The sequence below is a fragment of the Antennarius striatus genome, chromosome 19 (assembly GCF_040054535.1).
Source record: "Antennarius striatus isolate MH-2024 chromosome 19, ASM4005453v1, whole genome shotgun sequence".
NCBI lineage: Eukaryota > Metazoa > Chordata > Actinopteri > Lophiiformes > Antennariidae > Antennarius > Antennarius striatus.
In genome coordinates this window covers 11107506-11131577 of record NC_090794.1, presented here as the reverse complement: position 1 = coordinate 11131577, position 24072 = coordinate 11107506, and the positions used below count along the sequence as shown (strand labels likewise).

At 40.9% G+C, this 24072-nt stretch overlaps 1 protein-coding gene across 2 annotated transcripts; it reads right to left on the bottom strand.

Moving 5' to 3' along the window:
• Positions 1-542: 542 nt before the first annotated feature.
• Positions 543-20047, bottom strand: itpkb (inositol-trisphosphate 3-kinase B). Of its 2 annotated transcripts, XM_068341848.1 has the most exons (12): positions 19616-20047; positions 16672-16828; positions 16102-16252; positions 15628-15909; positions 13887-14864; positions 4992-5091; positions 4743-4780; positions 4474-4649; positions 3737-3941; positions 1930-2031; positions 1308-1379; positions 543-767 (listed from the first exon to the last, which is right to left on the bottom strand). In XM_068341848.1, the coding sequence occupies exons 2-12, from the start codon at positions 16716-16718 to the stop codon at positions 558-560; spliced, it is 2361 nt and encodes a 786-aa protein (XP_068197949.1). In that variant the 5' UTR covers positions 16719-16828; positions 19616-20047; the 3' UTR covers positions 543-557. The 2 variants fall into 2 exon arrangements, with proteins under 2 accessions (XP_068197949.1, XP_068197950.1); XM_068341849.1 differs by lacking the exon at positions 1308-1379.
• Between the last annotated feature and the right edge of the window lie 4025 nt (positions 20048-24072).

The window sequence follows — 24072 nt, the reverse complement described above, 5'->3', positions numbered from 1 at the left end:
ACTTCAGTTTTGTCATGAGTTTTGGTAATTTTATGGGATTTGTCTCCACTGGATTTCAATTTTTTTGAGACAACCTACATGTTATGCTTTTAATTGGAGGATTCACAGAGTTTTGTAAGTGTAATGTATGTAGATATAGACATTTTCTTCACAGCAGACAAAAAAAAACCAACAACAAAAAACCCACACAATCACACAAATACAAATAATAACATGATATTGTGCATGCTGGCTCACATGGAGTTGATGGAATTGAGTCAATATTTCCATTCTTGTCTTTCCTGCTATGACAAGTTAAAACATCTGCTATTAAAACATAAATTTCTGGCCCGGGAGTGCAAGGATCACACCAAAAGAGATGCCAATGTGGAATAACAGGAACCCAAAAAATGGCTAAACGTGGGTAGAAAGGTGAGTGGATCTGGTTACACATTGTTACGGGATGATGTGGTGTCCAGTGAAGGAATCCTACAGGAAGCCCAAAGTGCTGCCCAGACAGACGAAGTATGAGTGCAAGTGTTTGTTATGTGTCCGATTGTTCACTTGGAAGTAAAGCTTCATGTCTCAGAGTTCACCATGGTTGAAATGATATCCACCAAACTGTCCAGTCCAAACAGGTAGCCGTCCTCTCTGTTGCCTTCTATCCATGCTGCTCGGTGGGTTAGTTCCTCCCCGTCAGGAAGAGGCATGGTTTTCCCAAAATCAATCATCCATACTTTGGCTCTTCCCGAACTGTCATGGACGAATAACAAGGAGCTGCCAATCACCTGCAGTGACACGATGAGGAAACAGGAAAGAATCACCACATCTGATTCTTTTTCTAAGCATCACATGTTCATCTGTGTCTCTCAACATGACCTGACCTCCTGCCACGTTGTCATTCTTCCACTCATGTCCACTTGGTATGGATGTTTGAATGTTGTTATTGTGTGTGTGTGTGTGTGTGTGTGTGTGTGTGTGCATGCGTGCGTGCGTGTGTGCGTGTGTGTGTTAAGAACTGAGTTCATGTGAGTTTAGTTTTCAGCTTGGCAGACAATTCATGTGATGCTGGATAAGGGCTACAAAGAACGTCAGTGATGAAGTCAGACTGTCTAGTAAGTTGATTTTAGCTTTCAGTTATTTGCTATTTGGGGGTTCCACATATTTTTTCATATAAATTTATTAGCAAATGCTCTTTTAAGAGGACAAAACATTGTGTTCAAGAAGTTTTAAAATAATGTGTTTAAATGATAGAAACATTGTATTGGTATATTTTGGAGCAGCAGCAGTATAGACATCATCAGGTTCAACCACAGAACTGTTTTTACCTCATGTACTTTGAAGAACGGGGAGATCTCCAGAGTATCTCTGATCTGCTCCAATCTGGTTAAATAACCATTCTGAAAAATACACCAAAAAAAAGCCTTAAAGTATTTTACATTTGATTGTCCTCACTTTGAGGTGGCTATTTTTGTATTACCTTTATTTAAACAGCCCTCAGGCCTAATTAGAACATAGACTCAAACCATTAACTCTACTCACCTGGAGGCGAGTCCCATGAACGCCTGCCCTGATGAATTTACATGAAAAGAGTCCCGCATGTGTGTGTGTGTATGAGTGTGTGTGTATGAGTGTGTGTATGTGGGTGAGTGTTTGTGTGTAGTAGCTGAGGGAGTTCCCAAGGACTTCCCTTCTCTATTGCCAAGGAAACCTTGCGTGTGTGTGTGTGTGTGTGTGTGTGTGTGTGTGTGTGTGTTTGTGCGTGCGTGCGTGCATGTGTGTGTTTCCCATGGTGTTGACACAAGATTATTTAAATATTTTAAACTGTAATCCTCCTCTGTTTTTCAACTTATGGTGGCCAAAGCTGCTCACACACTAATAAGAACACACACACACACACACACACAAACACACATGGACACGCATACAGACACACACACATACACTCACCAGTATGTCTTTATTTCCTTTGGTGAATTCATGGAAGGCTTCAATAACTTGCTCTCTTGTCTTTGTTTTCTTAAAATCTCTGTTCACTGTCCCATCCTCCTTCTAGGATAGAAGAGGAGAAGAGAGAAGAGGAGAAGAGAGGGTATAAATAAAGGTTTGCTTTTAGTATATCTAGCAGCACGGTAATTCAGCGGGTAGCGCTGTTGCTGTTGATTCCGGTTTCGTGTCCCGCTCTGTGCAGAGTTTGCATGTTCTCCCCGTTCTCTCAGGTTCTCTCCCGGTTCTCCGGCTTCCTCCCACCTCCAAAAACATGCACTTCAGGTTGATTAGCTGGCCCCAAATTAACCGTAGTGTGAGAGTGTGTCTGTGGCTCCGTGGTGCCCTGGCATCGCGTCCGGAGTTTACCCCGCCTCACGCCCTAAGCCAAGCTGGGAAAGGCTCCAACTCCCAGTGACCCGCAGATAAAGCGGTAAAACAGAAAATGAATGAATGGATGGATTGATTTATCGTAGATACACTAAATCCATCTCCGACTCCATAAACTCCAACTTCTCAGCTTCTTGCTAAGATGTGAAGGATGGGATGGGAGAAGGAGGACACACACACACACACACCAACGATGAGGAGAGGGAAAGCCAAGTCCAGCTATTTATGGACATTTACAAGCAGCAGCATCACTCCTTTGATAAATACTCTTTTATTAATTAAGTAGTTTGACTGCAGCCACACAAACTGGATTTCTCCAAATATCCTACCCTCCAGTGCTGCTGTTCAAAATTAAACAGTCTCACTGGTTAAGACACCAGCAACACCAACACCATACAGAGATTAGCTGATGGAAAATGTCACAATATATTGAGTATTTACAATGATGGACATCATTGCTAGTTTACCAACTAATGAACACCTCAGTCTGTTCATACAGACATGAGAAACCTAATGTGTGATAAAGGCTTACATTCTGAATTGTTCATTTGTGGATGAAGCCTAAGCAGCAGCAGGACAGAGGCTGCAGCATCAGTGGTGTATGGGCAGCATCAGCTCAGAAGATAAGCACCAGAAGCTGGACCAGCGGCGGGAGACGACCAGCTGGTTCAAAGCAGACTAAATTAATTTTTTATTTTGCTGGCTGCTAGGCAACAAGGTACTGTTTGGAGCTAGAACTATTTTTCCCTTTATGGCTCAGCATGAGTACAGATCAGTCTCTCTCTCTCTCTCTCTCTCTCTCTCTCTCTCTCTCTCTCTCTCTCTCTCTCTCTCACACACACACACACACACACACACACACACACACACACACACACACACACACACACACACACACACACACACACACACACACACACACACTGTTTTTCTGGGGATAACCCTCAGTGTCATGGAAACAGACCACCCGGAGGCCATGAATGTCCTTATATAGACACAACCTTCCAATAAAGACAGCAGAGGCCAAGATTTCTCTCTCTCAAAATCTGTGTGTGTGTGTGTGTGTGTGTGTGTGTGTGTGTGTGTGTGTGTGTGTGTGTGTGTGTGTGTGTGTGTGTGCGCGTGTGTGTGTGTGTGTGTGTGTGTGTGTGTGTCAGTGCCAGATGCTGAGACATACAGAGCTGCCACAAACAGGCCTCATGTATAACAAAGGAACTCCTGCACAAACACACACTCATACACTTCAGAGGAAGTTGCTCCTCAAAACAGGAAGTTAGATCATACCCTTGAAGGACACCCCTAAAACACACACACACACACACACACACATACACACACACACACACACACACACACACACTTTGGTCTGTACGAGTCTCACCTTAACTCCTTCTATCCTGAATCCCAGGGTGGCTGTTGAACTGATGGTCTCCCTCCACTGCATGTATCTGGGTTTGGTCACCACTTTCTGTTCTCTTTCCTCTGTTGTAGGCGCCTCAGGATCAACCTCAACCATCTTCTGATACATGTCAGGTCTGGGAGAGGGTTTCTTACGAGCCTTGGTTAACTCTTCCTCGAGGTAGGTCCTGAAGAGTCAGAAAAAGTATTGAGATGTGCATGATACTGAAAAAAAAAAAGGTTTTGTGCAAACAAAAGAAGACCTTAAACCCTATGACCCTATGATAGATGAATGTACTGTATATACACTGACATGAAAAGAAAACTTTACATGAACTTGAAAATGTAGGGAAAAGTAAACTGAAGAAACCAATTATGAGATGTCCACCTTCAGGGTCGATAAAAAGCATAAAGGAAATTTTAGGGAACTCCATCTAACAGTTTTTGTGAGGAATAACAAAGAGGTATTACAGACATCTAAGGTGATCACGCTTGTTGTCTCACATCTCAAACATTATTAACACAACAGACAGTGTTATTATAAGAAGAAACAACAGCAGGCACTTAAAGACAACAAATTTCACAGAAAGAAAAAAAAGACGTGTTTGCACTTTCGTTATTTAACAGTTCATCAAAGTCTATTGAAGTGCTGCTGTGAAGGTGTCTCCACCCTCACCTTAAGACTAATGTTACACCTTTATACAGGACGTAAAACCTCACCTCACTCCCATCTTACAGTCCATTACACATGGGAGGTCAAACTCGGCCAGCAGATCCTCCATCTGGTTGTATTTCTGACCATCCTTCTCTATATCTCCATGGTAACCCGGGACATAGGGGCACAACACATCCCTCATCAAGAGGGACAAACATCGCTGCTCACAATCACAGTGTTTCTGAGGGATATCAATAAGAGGTCATTCGTATTCTGTAGTCAGTGCAAACCAAAACATGCAATGGGGGGTGATTGTTGTGAAAATGTGTCTTACTTTTAAAATCCGGCCGTTGGCTCCAGCCTTGAAGCTCCCTGTCAAAACACCAACTTTTACTGTGACGCAGCTTAAGATACAGTTAGAGGGAGTAGCTTTGCTTACATTAGTACAAAACAACACATGTGATGTTTCATTTCTTTTCTTGTCTTATCAGTTGTAAACAAGGGACAGCCAGTGTGCATGGATGCTGGCATTGCAATGAATGTGTGTGAGTGTGTGTGTGTGTGTGTGTGTGTGTCCACAAACCTGCATGCCCAGCCAGTTGTATCCAGGGGTATTTCTTCTTGAAGGACATGACAAATGGTGACCAGTGAACCATGTTTTTTATCTTCTTCCAAGACTTGTGCTATAAATACCAACATAATAAACAAGTTAGGTGGTCACTGCTTCAAAGTGATGCTACTCGAGTGATGAATTGAGCAACCACATTCTGTTTCGTGTCTGTCAGAGAGAATAATCATAGATGAAGAGTTATCTTTGTTAATATGCCTAAAGCTTAGTGTGTTCTGTTTTTGACGAATGTTTTTCTGGTTGTTTGCACCGCTTTAAAGACGCAATAAAGTAGACACACGGGGAAATTTATAATTACGGGCAGATTTGATGTTGGGAAGGTTCACACTCTACTCTTCAAACCTAAGTTATTATTGCTTTTTTCAATGTCCATGAGCAAAATAATAAGGCTCCATAATGTGGGGCATTCTGAGGAAGCTGCTTTAAATCTCTGCCTGCCACACACTCCCACACTTTCTTCATTTTTCTTCTTCAGTTTAGCGCAGCTGTTGTGGAGCACTTAAATTGAACCCTGGAGGATCAAGATGGGGTTTCCCCTGATAACACACATGTTAAGTTTGTCCAGGTCTCCCAGTGCCTGGCAAGGATCAACAGACCAGGGGGAGTCCTACCACATTTTACAGACACATGTAGTGTATACAAATTGACAACACCCAAAGCTTTTATTTAAGCGATCACAGGCTGGTAGAAGACTAGCTCTTCTTCTTAAACATTCCAGTCGAGGTTTCTGAGACCTGACAGGCCTGACATGATAAATACCTTATCAACTTCTGTACATATCCTCTGTTATCCTGCAACCTTCTTAATGTTCTGTTTGATGCTATTTTAATATATTTTTTACAATTTAATTCCAAAACTCTTAATTTAGCTACAATAGTTCCTACACAGTCAGACAGGCAGACACAATAACAGACGGATGGACAGAAGGAGAGACAGACACAGGTCTCTGAAAGTGCTGTAGGCCATGTCGTTGGTTTTTACTGGATAATTATAAGACAAGTCAAAGCAAATATTTAAAGAACAAGATATGTTTCATATTGATGTGAAAAAGACAAAGCTGCTTCATTTTGTCAAAGTTAAGGTGGAAGATACTTTGTGACAGATAACTAAAACCAGCCTCCTTTTGTTTTACCTATAATCTAACCCCTTCTGTCCTGATGGCCCATACGTATTGTACGTCATGCTGCATAACCTGATTTGTGCAACAGTACACTAAATCACGCTGTCACTGAATAACATACTGACAAGAAAGACAGCATTTTATAGATACTTCATTTCATCAAATGGAAAATCTGTGGGTTTCGACAATGCCTGGCTGTGCAACGCCGTGGCACTGTGGATGCAGAGAACAAGGAGGGATGTTTTAAAAAATTAGAAATACTTTATATAACTTTCTAAAATAACGTGTAACACACACAAAAAAGTGTTTGATGCAGGTTATAGAGTTTTTTTAATGCAAAATCCACCAGTAAATGAAGGCAGTGATGTTGCATCTTTAAGAGTCCTTATGCTGCTATATCATATCATTCACAGACTCAAATAATTATTCCCTTCCTGTAACTTAACTGATCTCACACATGGGATTTCCTCCATATACAAAGAGAAATAATATTATGTCTGCAAATAACCACTGAAGAGAGAGAAGAGGGGAGATGTTGGAAAAGGAGATGAGAGGAGAGGATAAGATAAGAGAGAAGAGGACCATAGAAGGAGATATTTAACCCATGTCACGTAATCTGGACCTGATGAAAATTCATCAGCTGATAGCATGACTATCTATGGTTAGATGCATGTACACACACATTTCTGGACACATTATTTCTCTCTCTCTGTCTCTCTTTCTCTCTCACTCTTATTTTAAAGAAGAATCACGTGAGGGGGCTTTTCTCTGCACCACTGAGGAAGAGAAAAAAAAACTTGCAATCTCCAAGAAGTAAAACACACAACACACACACACTGACAGATCACGTGGAGGAAATTAACTGCAAGATTGGTCAGCTGAAGAAGAGTGGCTTGACCCTGAGATATTATGAGGCTTGTAAGCATTTAAAGTATTTAGTACTTGTAGGAGTCCACTGAAGGGATTTCTTGGTTAAATCTGGCATGCTTCTTACCCTCCTTCTCATAAAAACCTGAAATAAAAAGTGAAATGATGGCATCATGGTGAGTACACCATCAAGGACAGGTTGCCATAAATATTTATTGATGCATATAGAATGTAAATAGAAAATTCTCAAATGAAACAAAATGAAAAACACCAAATGCTCTTGTAATATCATTATCAACGACTTTTGTTAAACCTTTTCGGTCTCTGCTTCCAGCTTGAAATTCTGGGATGTTATGATTTTAGATCACCAGAAGGCCACAAATATTATGAATCATATTTTCCAACTCCTGTTTTTCTCTTGTATGTCTAATCAGTTAGCAAGACAGCAGGAATATCAGACTACAGCTTGGTAATTCGCCAGCGTCTGCACTGTCTCCATCAGCTCTGTCAACCATCCAACACATTTCCCACTTCCAGCTGGTGTGTGATGAGTGGAGGGCAGAGAGGAGAGAGGCGAGAGAAAGCCTGGTCTATCTAAGGTGTGAGTAATAACAGACGTCACACGTTTAGGAGACAAAGACATTAAAATGCGATCAGAGGAAGACTGAAGTTTGGCTGGTGTGTTTGACTCTAACTATAACCGCCACCGTTACCACCACATTTATTGCTCCATAAAACAAGACTAATAATAATAAAAACTCTTAAATGTTACTAAACAAGGAATAAATCCGAGTATTAAAAGTATTCCGAAAGGCTTACATAAAAATACCTGAAGGTGGGTGGTGCAGAGGTGGATCAAGGTAATGAAAAAGATGGCTCCGACTGACACGACTACACTCCATAATGAACACATCCACACAGACCACATCATGGCTGGTGTGCTCTCTGTCACCTGGGATGGTGACAAACTGATTATCAGAACTGACTCTCAAGAAAAACATGTCCAACCTCTCTCACTCTCTCTCCTGCTGAAAGTTACTACGCCCTGACAAGATTTAAAAGTGTGTGTGCGTGTCTGTTCATGTGCGCGCATGTGCGTGTGTATGTGTGCGTGTGTGTGTGTGTGTGTGTGTGTGTGTGTGTGTGTGTGTGTGTGTGTGTGTGTGTGCAGTGATAAACAATTGTGGATCATTTGATTGTCAAAACAGAGGATGAATATTACCTGGACATGCAAATCCCCACCCAGATCCTAACATCTGAGAGGCTCGCACATTGATAAGTGTTTGTCTCATCACATGCATCTAGGTTTGCGCAAGTATATGTGTCAACAATAACTTTATTTGTCTTGAGTCTGGCTGTTTGCAAACGCAATGCTGAAAGACTAAGAACAAAATATTGTTGCAGCACAAGCTAAAATAGAAGAGAAGAAAACAAAGGATAAGGAAAGGAGAAATCCTTGAGAGCAGCGCTCACCCACTCTTTGGGGAGCTGACGAAGGTACCTCAATGGATCCACCGTCAATGCCAAATCTCTTTAGAAAGCAAAACACATGTGCATGTGAGATTTTACATGAAAATACTGACTTACTCACGTGTGTCAATGACAGTAGCTGACAGTTATCGTCTTTTCTCAGTGTGTGAAAATTACATTTACTAGGATGTGTCTGAACAAGTCACATATACTTATGGAAAGTCATGCCGGCAACCATTCATTAACTTCTATTTATTGATTTTGCTGCATAAATGTAAGATTAAAAAGAAGAAAAGAAGAGCAAAAAACTTAAATCATAACAGTAAGAAAATCAACACCCCAGAGTGTTAACCTTGACTTAACAGCTGATACCTGGGGCTCCTTAAACCAAACAGGAAAAAGTCATGTAAGTTCCAACAACTCACTTCAATGAAACAAAAAGCTAAATCAGTCAGGGCTAAAGCGGATCCAATAAAGTCAATTCAAGCTCATCCAACCAGTAATTCTAGACCGGTTCAGGCAAACAAGATAGCATAAGAATAATCTATTAATCTTTAAAGATGTTTTTTTAATGAGAAATTTTGCACAAGAAACTGAAACTGGAACAAATTTAAAGAAACATTTCTCTTCTCTCTGTTTCTGACTTGACTCAAAGTCCACCTCTTGGTCTTTCATCTTTTTCTGGCTCATTGCTCTCTCCTATCTTTATCCCCAGACCAGTTGGATGACAAGGGCAGGAAAGCCAGTGAAGTTTCCATTGAGGGAGGGAGAGAGAGGAAATGGTAAGAGAAGGAACTGCTTGCAGACAGGAAGTGTGGTGTACGTGTGTGTGTGTGTGCATGTTTGCGTGTGTTGTGGGGGGGGGGGTTGCCGCTTGCTTCAGCGACAGTATTTTCCACATCCGCCGCTGACTACAAACAAAAGAAGAAGAAAAAAAGACAGAAAAAAAGGCCTTGCCCTCTGTAACAACAGAAGAACAGAGGAAAAAAGAAGTGAAGAGGAGAAGGGCTTTTATTGGCTACTTATTTTGTAGAAATTTGTGTATGATTTTTTTTTTTTTTTTTGGAAGTGCTTTGAGGCAACAACTTTGCAAAACAGGGTACGTAATAAATGCAATGATCAAAAAACTTGTCTCGAACAAAATTGAACAAAACAGCTCAATTTGGGTCAACAGGTGTGACTCATTTGCATATAGGAAGGAATCAACGGAAGAGGAGACTTATGAGGATATTTCATGACAGAGGGTCACTCCGGGATACAAATAAGTGATGTAGCAAGGGAAACACTGATGCATGCTGATGTTTTGAACGGAGAAACACTGAGGAAAAAACAAGCCTGATATCGTTCACCACAAGGTCCCCGTGCAGATACGAATATGGCAACTGTCTGAGTCTGCAAAGTTTAGACTGAGAGAGAGAGACACACACACACACACACACCACACTGAGACACACACAAACAACATTTAACTGCAGAGAGGGTAATGCATGTTAAACAACATGAAGTAGATGCTCAGATGGGGCATGATATGTCTCTTAGCAACCGAGGCAACTCGGTGGAAAAATAGCTCTGCAAAACCAACTGTTGCATTAAAAAGCAGCTGAACAGGACGTGTAAACAAAAGGGTTATAAGTTTGTGGCGTGGCTTTGGTTAGGTTGTAAACATTATGAGTTATTGTAATACTAACCATAGCACAGAAATACAACAGAAATTCTGTCAACAAGGTGTGCTTCATGTACGACATCCAGCAGGGTTTCCCCAGTGTGTTTCTGGCAGCTCTAAAAAGGCAGTGATCCACACTGGATTCACTACTAGCTACACTTTCAAACCAAACTGACAGTTTACACAACGGTGGGTCGACCTGACTCTTCCTCACCTGGGGGGTTAGGGGTGGGGGTGAGATTTGAACACACGCACACATTCGAACACGCCAGCAAGCTCACACAGTAACACCAAATAAAGAATTGGCCGGTGCTTCCCCTCACAATAAATTAGATAGGCACCCTGGAGCACAGAAAAAAAGAGTTGCACTCCCAGAAACCTAGAGGCTCTCTCTCTGTCAAACACACACACACACACACACACACACACACACACACACACACACACACATTCACAGCTGCGAGAGGGAAACTCGGTTTGACGTCACAAGGCTGCTAGGCAACAGGCCGCTGTGGTAGTGAAGATTTTCCACTGCAGTGCAAACACAGTGCGCCTCAGTGTGTGTGTGTGTGTGTGTGTGTGTGTGTGTGTGTGTGTGTGTGTGTGTGTGTGTGTGTGTGTGTGTGTGTGTGTGTGTGTGTGTGTCTATGTGTGTGCATGGGTGTGTGCTGATAGTTTGAGTAAACCCACTTCAGTAAGACTCCGGGAGGTTGCAGAAGAAGTCCGATTTGTGGTCGGACAAACAAACGGCAGTGAGTCTGGGTCAGTGTGTGGCTGCGTGTTCAAAGATCGCTAAGCAGAGATAGCAACATAGTGCAATTATCACTGTGTGAAAATCTTTCAACATCATCAACTCTAATGTTTAACACAAACAGGCTGCACAGTCCTGTATACAGAAGGTGTGTCAGTGAGCGATTGTGAGTTTTACAGCAGAGAAATATGGATAATCTCTATACCAGAAGACAAATATGGCTGCATGACAGATGTAACTTTCTAAGAACCACAAGGATATTTAATTGCAATGCATACTGAGATTTGCATACACTTCAAAAAGCACAAACGACAACACGTGTCCTGCATCATCATGTCAGTCCTGCGTGACTTCCGTGCTTCTATAGCTTCAGCTTCTTTCATCATCTGTGAGAAGCTCAAAGGAAAAGCTGTCTCTCTGCAGCACAGTAAACAAGTTTTGACATGGGACGTTTCAAAGATATTACATGTCTTCTTACAATATTTCATTAAGAGGTAATGTGTAGCTGTTGAGTTTGGAGAAGCTTCAATGGGTGTGGGGCTGATTAAATGTAAAATGCATAGAGTAAAGTTGACAACCAGGTGTTGCTTTGTCATCACTTTGCCGCTGGCAAATTCTTTTCTCTTCACTTCCAACAGAAGTGTTGGAAAAAGAAAAGGACTGACTCCAATCCACTGCAGGTGTCAGTACACTACCGATGAACTAGAACCAGGAGCACTGGCAGCACATGAGGAGCCTTCTGACCCTGGAGGGATGCCCAACAGACAAAACATCAGCTAAATAGTGTCTATATATGGCCTTTGTGTTCAGATTTCAGTTCCTCTCAGTTCAGCATATGCTTAAAAAAGACTTGGTATAGTCATTTACAATTATGCCATATTTGATTGGGATAATGCAAAAATGACAGTCATGCTAACTTGAGTCATGCAAAAGAAGCTATAAAACTATACCTAATGATGATTTCAGTTTTTAATACAAACCAATTTATTGCTGTGACAATATCTTCAGAAATAGATGTTACTCTTTTTATCTTTATCTCAGACATTTTCATTTCTCATCACAATTATTTTTATATTATATGTGTTTTAGTCACCTGTTATCTTTCTAAATGCCTCTTGGCATGAAAAATGCAATTTAATTGCTCTTACCTTTTGTTTAATTTTTAATTGTAATTTGTTAAATTTTCATCAGTCAGCCACCTGACAAAACATACTTAATTTATGCACACATGAAAAACAGACACTTGAATCTTTATGCTTGCATGATTTTAGTTGAACTGCTAGCCAGCTACTGCAAAATCTATTTAAATTAAGTCTATTTGCATGTTGTTAATGGCTTTAAACACTTGATGTTAAAAAATGAATGAAATCTCATCATCCTTCATGAAATTACATTGTGAAATATCTCTAATTTAATGTCATTATAAGCAAACACTTGGTTCTAGGTTTCATAGACTCTCTGCTTTATTTTGGCTCTTTCTGGAGAAGCCTTCCTCTCACGATCACACTGTGCATCTCTGTCTTCCTCTCAGAAATTCACTCCTCCTCGCTCTCTCCTTCTCCTTTCCTACACACCTCCCACACAAGCAAATGTGCACCTACATGTTTGCCTCTTGCAGGCTTCCTTAAACTACCAATCAGAGACTGTGACAGGATAAAAACAAGAAGGTGAATAATGTTTATGTTTGACATATATGTTCTGACAATCTACAAGGACAGATTTGGTTTGTAAAATGGTCTTTGTAGAATCCAAATCTATCCTTCAGTCACCAGCAGGAGAATCCAACTCTTACTTAATAAGGATTAAGGGAAGCACCGATTGGAAAATATGCAAACAGCAAAACAAACACCATTCAAATCCAGTTAATTTAAACAAATACTTTGTGATGCAGGTCAGCTGGGAGATCTGGGAAATTGGTTTAGGGGAAAGCCACGTGAGCAAATATGCACGAAAATGACACTCATCACCAAACTGCTGTCTCATAAATGTTGCATGGTACAGTGTTTATAACAAGATAATGGTTTCTTTTGCAAATAAAATATGTCAAATTAGTTTTTAATTCATATGCATACACATATTCCCCTTTCAGTGTTTGCTGTATTGCTAATATTTAAACAATAACATGGTCAGAAGTCTTCTACCATTTGAAACTCTTATAGAATTAAAGACAATTCAGCTGATAAGAAGTTAAAACAAACACATAAAAGTATTTCTGCAGGTTGGAATCCATTTTCATGAAACCAATAGTGTTTCAGAAACCAAAAAGTCAGTTATATAATCATTTGTTAAATTGTGTTTCAAAGCAGAAGTGAGATGGCCTCATGATCTTCTCCTGCTACAAATAAAACACTCCCACCTACCCACCCACACTCGTATACCCAAACAAGCCTCCTCTCTGAACCGCATCCATGCAGGCGAAGACTAAGTGTCTGTGACTGGCAAATTCTCTTTTTCTGTCACTCCTGCTTTCTCTCGCACACACCCTTACACTGTCCACGCACTGAAAACACACACACACACACACACACACACACACACACACACACACACACACACACACACACACACACACACGTCGGGGCACAGAGCTAGCTTTGTTACTGTGAATGTCATCCGTTACTCAGGCAGGGAACTCTGGCCAATTTGACACAGGACCATCAAGCAGCATATCAGACACACTCAAACACACACCTCACATGGATAATTTTTAACCGTTGCAACCATTCTAGTGATCATATGAATGTGCACAATGATGCTAAATGCTAAAATGAGCATGCTTTCAATATCAAAAGAAAACTTTTGGTCTATTCCTGTAAAGGGAGTTTGTAAAAATCACATGTATTCCTTGTGTCTTCCAGATAAAGCATCTATTTGTGTGACTTTTCTTGAGTGGATTTTAGAAAGCCATCACAACACTGATAGTAAATGTCTACTGAATCTCAAATAGGTTGCTGACACACACACTCTGGCTTTACTTACAGCTTTTTGCTTAGAAGTGAGCAGTGCAGGATTGAGGAGCTGCTCTCCCTTTTCCGTATCGCTGGAAACATCCTCTTCCGACTCTTCCCAAGACGAGGAGAATCCAGCCGAAGAGGCAGAGGAGGAAGACAGTTTCCTGAGGGAGCAGGTGGCGGACTTCGACCCGGGGACAGGGGTGGAGCTGGGGTTAGGGGTGCAGCTGAGACCCCGGTCTGAGCCAGGGCACTCAGAACTTTGAGGTTGGCTTTCCAGACCGTGTTCAGTGATTATGACTGCAGGGATGGAGGGAAGGACGGAGGGAGAGTGATTGGAGGTATCACAGGGGATATCTAACAAACAAGGAGGGGACCCACTGCTTTGTGCTTGAGTAAAAGCAGGCATTTCTGTTTTCACCTCCGACCTATTTGCCACCACCTGGAGCGGCAACTCAAAACACAACTGGTTGTCCTTTTCATCCCTCGCTTGTCTCTCAGTCTGTTCTCCCAGTGTTTGTTTGTTTTCTATGTCCATTCCCTCTTTTTCTCCCTCATTGTCTCTCGATCTTTCTCTTTCTCTTGTATTTCTGTCTGCTGTTGCATCTGGGTTTAACGTCTCCTGAACCCCCAGAGGTCCATCTATACGGGGACTTTGCATTGCTGTTTCTGAATAGCAGCCATTCTGACCAATCAGCGTCTTGCCCTCGGTTCTTGTTGTAGCAGCAGTGCTTCCTCTCTCTCCTTCATCCCACACTCCTTCCCTTCTTGCACCTCTGATTGTGTCTTCCTCCCTTTCGTTTCCATTCTGTATGACAGGGTTAACCTTGAGCTCTTGTGGTTGGGTCATTGGGCATTCAGGAGTTCTGTTTCTCTGGCTGAGAGGGGGAAAGTTCTGGATAGGAGACCTTCGCGGCGGTCGAGGGCTGCGCTGGAGCTCGCTGTTATGCACCTGGGCACGAATTCCTGAAATGTGGGCCTCAAAAATGCCAACTTTTCCCCTGACCTGAAAGACAGAGAAAAAAAAGGGTGGAACTTTAGCTCTACTTTGGTTTCCTCGCTCCAACTGTAGAGCTCATGATGTCACGGGTGCAGGAGTATCAGCAGAAAACAGAGGTGCAGCTCATGAACTGACAACAAACAGCAAAAGATCATCCCAATATACTATCAATATAAGGAGTATAAAAAATAAAAATGAGCATCAGCACTATTTGTTTTCTCATTTTTGGCAGTAAACAGACTTGAGCCGTTGGCAGGCTATAACCACAGTGTGTCTCCTCAAGCAGAGAACAAATGTAGGCTGGAGGACAAACACTGAACGAAAAACTGAACCAATAAATAGCAGCAACATAAAATAAATTAATGGTGATGCTGTGATGCTATAATGCACGTCATCATCAAATTTACATTCTATTTAATTTCTTTGGTTTGCACACTGATGTTTAAGCTGAGTATCTCATTTTGGCCTACCATTAAGGTCAACAATGTATTGATTTTACATCTCTAAACAGTCAGAATAGACAAAAAAATAATTAACAAGCTTATAAAAAAAATCTTAAACTGTCAATCATATTACAATAAAAAAAATTCAAAACGACAAAGTGAAGAATGTATTTTGTGGTATTTTTTATGAAACACAAAGTTGGAAAAAAAAGCTGTTTTCAATGATTTACTGCTGATAGAAACAGACAGATGTAGAAACTAGGATACAATATAGAAAACACACCGTTAGGCGGTTAAATAGACAAAGACGAGGCAGATTAAATCACCTCCACGTTCTGCAGCTCTCTGTGGATCTGTAGCAGCTGTGCCTGACGTCTCCTCTCCTCTCGCTTCTCTCCGCCTGACTCTCCGCTCCTCTCCTCCTGTCCTTCTCCTTCCCCTCTTTCCTCACCACTGGATGAACTCAGGCGTCGGACCCGCTGGCCAACATTGACTCCTAGGAGCTCCGGGTTTCGAGGGGAGGGGGAGCGAGCTCGAGGGGTGGGGCTGGGAGAGAGTGAGGATGGTGTGGAGGAGGCGAAGGTTCGGCCTAATGTCCGAGGACTCAACTACGGATGGATGGGTACACAAGAGGAGATTAGGAGCAGTAATGCATATACAGTATACGCTGGTGAGAGGCAATGATCCTGAAAACCATTTAAAAACAACAGCTAGTCATTTTTCTTTCCTATTTTGAATATATTCTTTAAAAACAGTATTTCTTAAAATTTTGTCTTAAAGTACCATGACTTCTCGCTCACCCTTGGGCTAGTTGGGGGGTAAAGACCTCCACCCAGTAACTGACAGTAGGTGCTCCGGTCTGGAACTGGCAGCACGGGTCTGCCGACTGGACTGCTTCTAGTGGTGGAGGGGGTTCTAGAGGAGCCTGGCTGGGGGTGAAACTGATTATTGCTGCAGAAAAGACAGAGGAAGATTTGTTTGTTGTTTATGTGTATTCACAATCAGAAACAGTTATTATTATGACATGTTCCATTTAGTGCTCACTCATCAGAAAAAATGCTCATCAAGTATAATAATGTTGTGGAAGACTTATTAAAAACTTCGCTATAGCAGGTATCATTAATCTGGATAAAATCCTGTTATGACACCACACAAAATGTAATGTTCCATTAGTTTGGATTAGCGGTGGCAGTGAGAGATCCATTACACACCATACCAACCTTTTTTATGTAAATTAGTGTGCCTTATAAATAACAGAACCAATGTTGCCAGTCTGGTCTAACCACTCCTGGGCTGACATCAGTCATACTGGCAAACAACATGAAAAACATGAAACCATTGGTACAAACAAACAAACAAGCCAAACAGACCTATTCATGACGCCCAGGCCGTTAAGTTTCAGGGCAGAGGCTGCCATCCCCGCGGCCGCGCCAGAGGTTCTGAATGCTGGGTGCACATCTGACAATCTCCCCTGAGCGCAGGGAGGTTTCCTCAGCTCAGCATTCAGTCAGCATGGGCAGGAAAATCCTGCACCCGCCACAGGAAAAAGAAAAGGAATTACAATCAATTAGAGGAAGTGTCAAGTAGAAAATAACTGGAAGTCCAATTTCTCATTCCTGGGAGGCAATCTGAGTGTGTCACGTACACAGAAGATGACCCGTGTGGCTAAAGTGAAGGATATATTGTTTGTATGGGGATTACAACTAAACAGAAATAAGGAAAACTGGTTGGAGAGTGAAAAAAGAAAGGGGGAGAAAGAAATTAATATGGAAGGAAATGAGAATGGCACAATCCTGTTCATGTTTCATAAAAGCTGAGATTTATTAAATGTTCCTCCTGGATCAAGCAGCAATCTTTTCATTTTCCACAGCGGCCAAAGTTCAGCCTGACCAAGCTCCACACAGTTCACGAGTTTGCTTCAGTCTAAAAATAAGAATTAGGTAACATTCTTTCAAGGAAAAAATGAGGGAGGCACAGGGAAAAGGGCAGAAAGATGGAGATAAAGAGAACCATGCAGAGAGAGAGTGAAGAGAGAGGGCCAAACACAGGCAGAAAAGAGCAGAATTAGACACAGATGGAGAAGGAAAGCTTGAGTGTGGGAAAAACATGGAAAGAAGGCAGCAGCTCAGTTATGGACCCCATCTGAAGTGATGAAGATAAAGTCATGCGGACAAAAAACATGGAATAAGAGCTACTCTTTCTGCTGAAAGGCATAGCTTTTATTGTAGCTTTAATCATGGAATGATTAAAGGTGTCTTAAAATGGGCCCAAACATCTGATTGTGTCTTAGAATCATTTAGTTTGAAAAGATTAAGTCTGGTTTTCTATTTTTAGCTGTACAGCAGTGCAAGGTCAATCACTTTTACAAGTAACAAACCCTCAGGAACCAAAACCTGTAATTTTAGCTCCTTGATTAAAACAATCTGCAGGAAGGAAAACTCCTCTTCCACCTCCTATTTAAAGAGGCGAACACACTCAGGCTCATTGTTTCTGGACTCATTCCTTTAAAGCTTTCCAACTGATGTCAGCACCTTACATTTGATTCACACAGATAAGATGGTTGACTTACAGTCTACTTGTATAATGTGAGATAAACTAGACCGTCAGTGTGAACAGCTGTGAGCAGAAACCTGTAGAACTTTTTAATTCAATTTCAAATGCCACATGATCGTTTTATATGAGAATATAGACAAGATATTTACAGACAGTAAAATAATGCACGCTACAAAGTGACACACATACAGTATATTGTGACTGTCAGCACAATAAATAAGGTAATTCTCTGCTTTGTGCACACTAGCATCTTCAGTGTTTCAGTGTTAACAATACGATTCAGATCTTATAGGAGAAAAATGGACAACGCCCAACAGAGGAAGAACTGGGAGCGAGGAAGGAAAAGAGGTGTTTACCGGCTATTCCTGGTTTAGTTGACTATTCTGAAGCGTCAAACAGAAGTAATGGTTTTACTTTCTATTTGTGTAATGAACTCATTCAACTGCATCCTAAAGGCTTTTTTTGCCTTTACACTCAGAATTGTATTTTTTAGTATTTCCAATTTTCCCATGAAAGAAAGGATATGAACAGACTGTATCATAAAGGAGGAGGCCCATTTCACCCAACAAAAAATGAATGCAGTACACATATTGGGGGGAAAAACTGCACACATTTAATTTCCTCAGCCTCATTGTGAGACCCAACAGATATCATCATTCAAAAAACATACATGTCCATGACCCTGTTCTGTGGTTATAGTCATATGTAAACCAAATCTGAATGTAGTCCTTGAGCGGATCATTTCAGATGGAGTGGGACTGGTGATTTTTCAAACCGTCTATTTGCTACATAGGTGGGCATTACGCCTCCATTCAGTGCCTTGAGAATTATTTTCTGAAACTTGCATAATGCATACATAGAGATGATGACATTTTGTTATATTTGCTCCAAAACGGATTTAAAAGGCCTGAAGGTGGCCTTGAGGGGGATCAACTAAAGACCAACTAGAGCTGCATATTTTAATTCATTTTTCATGCAACAGACAGTTTGTTTAAAGATTTTCTAGTTGATGTAATTTTTTGACCAAAAACAGGAGCACATTTGCTGGTTGCATTCCCCTTCATGAGCATTCAATTCATCAATTTTTGAGGAACATATTTGAATGTTGGACAGAGAAAGACCAAAAAAACAAACAAGAAAATAAGATGAAAATATTACAAAAAATATGCGAAACTCTAGAATAACTTAATATAAGTATTGGCTTCTGCTAGCTGGTTTTAAAGTTATTTTATTTGGGATATGGTTCATGTCAACCCGAGTTTGGCAGAAGACCAAACGTTCCATGCTTCCAGCTCTTCTAGTAACATTCAGATTAAAGCTCACCTGGAGAACACATTTAGGTGACTTTCAGTTCGTAGATGTCAATATTTGAGTGTCTACGTCTTTAGCAAGGTGTTGAAAGTTCAACATAATTTGTTTTACAATTATCCAGCTTTGAAAAGAGATGAATGAACGATGGATTGTGGTGCGATAAAATGTTGTCAAACTGGAAAGCAGCTGATGCCTCAACACGAGAGCATCTGGAATCATAAACTGAAAACGAGTCAATCTCTAATGAACACTAAAGATATAATTGTTTTACCACTACTTCCTCGTTTCTCCACTAATTATAATGATGACTAGGCATATAATCTTGACAGTTTGCTCTGCCGGCTTTATCTGCGCCAGGAGCGGTGGTATAAAGGTGTAATAAACCGCTCTATAATAAAAATCTCCACGGACGGAGGTCCTGCTGTGACATCATCCTCAGAGGAATCTTACCTCAGCGCAGCCCCGTCCTCTTCTCCGGGACACTTTTACTGGTGTGAGAAATGTTCCAGCCAGACCCCACTGGTGCTGAGGCGATGATGGTTCTTTTTATCTAAGTTTGACGCTCAAAAAACAAAAAAAAAACAAAAACCCAAAACAAGACACAAACACACAACAAACCTACAGTTCGTGCACTCAAACCACCCGTCTGGTCTTCTCCTGTGTATTTTTTTTGGTGTCTTCCACAAACGACGCTGCTTCTTCAACTTTTTTTTTTTTTTTCTCTCTCACCAAAAGTCCTCCTCCGCAGAAGGAGGACTGCAAAATGTCATAGAATATTCTGAAGGAACGTCAAACTCGTTCGTAACGACCGGTGAGACGTTGTTTGCTCTCAGAGTCGATAGTTTCTGGTGAGGTTCCTGTTGGCATGCGCGTCGCTGCCGCTCCACACCGCAGCGCTCGTAGTAAAGCGCTGTTTGTGCGTCAATCCGGAAGAACAAGGCAGCCGCTCGCTCTCCCCCCCTCCCTCCCTCTCTCTCTCTCTCTCTCTCTCTCTCTCTCTCTCTCTCTCTCTCTCTCTCTCTCTCTCTCTCTCTCTCTCTCTCCCTCTCTTTGTGCGCGCTAAGTGAACTTTCTCTGGTTAGAGCGGACTTGTGTAGTTAATGCTCTAAATCATTGCTGTACATTCACAGTGAGATCTGAACAGCAGCCTTCCAGTGTTTTTAATGCCACACAGTGACAGAACTGCAAAGCAATTCACATTGAGAGAGTGTTGTTACTTATAGGAGTACTGTTAACTGTAAACAGCAGAGCATCATGGGACTTCCTAAAGGACAGTGTTGGAAATAGAACTTGAAAATGAAACACGCTGGAAACTATTAGGCAACTTGCACTGAAAAATGTCTCCACTGGTGTCATTCTCTCTCTCTCTGTTGACTCAAGTGCATAAGTGGTAGAAAATAGTATATCGTCATCCGCATGAAAGCATATGAATCATTTTATCATTAGTAATATTAGTAGTATTCACAGTAAAATGATAATCAGGGTCTACAGCACATGTGTCAACTCAAGGTCCAGGGTCCAGATGTGGCCCTCCACATCATGTTATGTGGCCTGCGAGAGCATAAAATGTCAGAGTGTCTAAAAATAAATAGACAAAAAGCGTGCTTTGACCAAAATCTACATTTTACAATATGAGGTAAATCTTTTTAACTCTGAACAAAGTTGATGTCCTAACTTTTGTTTGATATTATTTTTCTTTATTGACTTGGATGCTCCGCAGTGCACTGGCGTCGTGCCCGGAGTGTCCCCCGCTTCACACCCTATGCCCCCGAGATAGGCTCCGGCTCCCCGTGATCCGCTGCGGCGGATGTAGTGGTGGTAATCTGAAGATGACTGACTTGGATAGTTTGACTATCCATGATATTAAGAAACCTTGTGTTCCTAGGAAGAATGTAAACATGGTTATACTCTAGGGTAAAAGGCTAATATCTGGAAGTGGATAAGGGTATGAACGTCTGTCAAAATTCAATGTATGAGCTGGTTGAAGACTTTTAATGTCTTGAGTTCATTGATTACATATTCTAAAGAGAGAGATGTTTTGTTGATGATTTAGGGGACGGGAAACTTACAAGCCAATGGCCTCTGTGGGGGGCACAGTGGGGGGGCAGTGGCTCAGTGGTAAAGCGGGCGGTAGAGCGGGTCGTCCTATGATTTAAGATCGGCGGTTCGATTCCCGCTCCCGCCCCCCCAAAAATACCCGGAGGTGAGCTGACAGTGGGAGGTGTCAACTCATCTCTGGAGCACTGCCGAGGCACCCTTGAGCAAGGTGCCGTCCCCTTTACAAATTGCTCATTTGAGGCGCACCAAGAAGGAGCTGCCTGCCACTCTACCTCCCCTGCATGCCTACAGGCCCCCTTGTGTGTGTGTGTGTGTGATACAGGGGCCTGTACTCACAAATATATATATGTATGCATGCGTTTGTAATCAGTAGCTAGAGTGTGCGTTCTTAATTTCCCTTCGGGGATCAAACCAGTATATAAAATTTAAAAAAAAAATTAAAATTCTACCCTTTAACCCTTTTTTTTTTCTTTTTGGATATTTTTGATGATGTTTCAACACTGATGAAAGTGAAATATGTTGTAATAACATGTCTGGAAAGAAGAAAAATAAAATAAAATAAAATAAGATTAAATTAAAATAAATAAATAAATACATACATAAACTAAAAGGTTTTATGTTATAACAGAGCTGAGTTATTTAATATTAAGAAGTAGTTACATTTATGTTTCATTACATTGAATTACATTTAGCTACATTTATTAGTTTCATCTGGTCATTTCAGGCAGCCACAAGGCTAATGTGGCCCTCGATGAAAATGAATTGACACCCCTGGTCTACAGTTACGTTTGATGATACCAAGTCGATCTGCTGCCACCTAGTGGTTTTTATTGTTAATTGAACATACTAATCCTCAGTTTCTTTTTTTTTTCTCGGAATTGAACATGTAAGATTTAGCACCTTTCCATTCAGGATGGGTTATCTGTTTGTGTGTTATTTTTGATTATTGAAATCTACTTATTAGAGTAAGTAATAAAGTAATATCATTCGGACAGTTGACCGAAAGTAATAATTTGGCTTTTTAGGACATCTTGCTGGTGTGAAATTCAAAGTAAATACATATTTGTAAAAATCATTGACACTAATACATAACTTGAGGAGTATTTGTACTATTTCCATTGAATTGAATACAATAAAATGAGTAAAATAAGAATAAATACATCATCAAACTGTTCTATCAATGTTTTTCCTACGTGTTATGAATTGATTAACTGTGATTAATACTGCCTAATTTCTTGACCCCGGAAATATTTTCATAGCATTTGGAAATATCCATCCATCCATCCATCCATCCATCCATCCATCCATCCATCCATCCATCCATCCATCCATTACATTTTCTCCGCTATTGTGGGTCATGGGAAGCTGGAGCCTATCCCAGTTTGCTTAGGGCATGAGGCGACGGAAACTCTGGGCGCGATGCCAGTGCACATATGTTAATATATTATCTTCTTACTTGTGTTTTGCTTTTCACAGATTCATAAAATCCACCAAAAGATTCCAGAGGTGCAGGTTTTCAGCTAGTAGTACTCACATCTCTACTCCTCTCTGTTACCTTGCTGCGAACCAATTCATATTTATTTTTACCTTCCAAATATATATTTTAATCTCCAGCAATGGAATGAATGTCATGAGTTTGCCATGACTAGATTGAATGAATGAATGAATGAATGAATGAATGCCCTATCTCATAAAAGAAAAAGGTGATCCAGAATCTGCACCTGTACCTGGATCCAGAAGAAAAGTGATCACATAACCTCCTGCACTATAGAGAGAGTTTTTGAGGACGCTCCTGCAGCACAGGTCTGACAATGGAAAAAAACTGGTTTGAAAGTAAACAAACTTTCTATTGTCTTGCCTCCTTTGCTGTCACCGATAAGTCGAAGGTGCCACCCGTGGGTGTACCTGCTCCTGTATCAAAGTAGCTACGCTTTCCTGTTGGCAGCTTGTCTTTCTGTCTGTCTGACTGTCTTTCTTCAGACAGACAGACAGTCTTCAATAATCTTTCTCTCTTCCACCCTTTCCTGGCTGACACCTGATCCTGTAGTTTAGAGTTACTGTACATATAAAGAAGTGCCAGAGGAAGACAAAGAAAGGGAGGGAGCCACAGGCTGACATTCCATAAAACAAACAGGAATGAAACTATTTGTTCAATGTCTTATTTGTTTGAAGATTCCAAGAGAAGAGGAACAACACTGACAAATATTTCTACAGTCAAACAACTCGTTCCAACAGATTATCATCTTCTTTCCAGGTAAAAAAAATTCTTTGATTTTGTGGATCTTGTGTGTATGCTCATATGCTCTCAGTACCATGGTTAACAGCCTGTGGATGTCTTCCGTCTGGTTGTGAACATTTCTGTGTTTGCATGTCCATGTATACTGATTGCAGATGTGCAAAATGCAATTGTCATGACCTTTTCAACCAAAATAAATGCACAGATCCCATCTATGTCTATGTGAATACATTAAGTAACACTTACTTTGCATCATTTGCAAATGAATGCTGAGTTACATGGTGAGATATTTGGGCTATTGCTGTTACACTAGATTAGGTGATTACATATGTCCTCCAATATCACCAAGTCTACAGTAATATAACTGGTATCACATAATATGCGTCTTTGTAAATGTATATTTTTACACATGTATACAAGATTTAAAACATTTCAAGCTAAATTATGTTAGAGGAGATGAACTGCCTTTAATCATGTGACAATAATTTACCGGACATCCAGTGTTTATTATAATCTGAAATAAACATTCAAATATTTGAATGGTGCTGACAAGGTCCTACCTAACTATTTTCAGAAACTGAGTACTGTACAGTACTTCATTAATCTGAATTTT

Bases quoted from the DNA above. Each gene is read 5' to 3' on its own strand.
- itpkb (XM_068341848.1), bottom strand. From the start codon at position 16,718: ATGGCAGCCTCTGCCCTGAAACTTAACGGCCTGGGCGTCATGAATAG. The intron at 4,781-4,991 runs GTTTGTGGACAC...GTGTTTTGACAG, and splicing joins ACAACTGGCTGGGCATGCAG to GGAGCTTCAAGGCTGGAGCC. The intron at 1,380-1,929 runs GTGAGTGTATGT...TGTATTTTTCAG, and splicing joins AAGGAAATAAAGACATACTG to AATGGTTATTTAACCAGATT.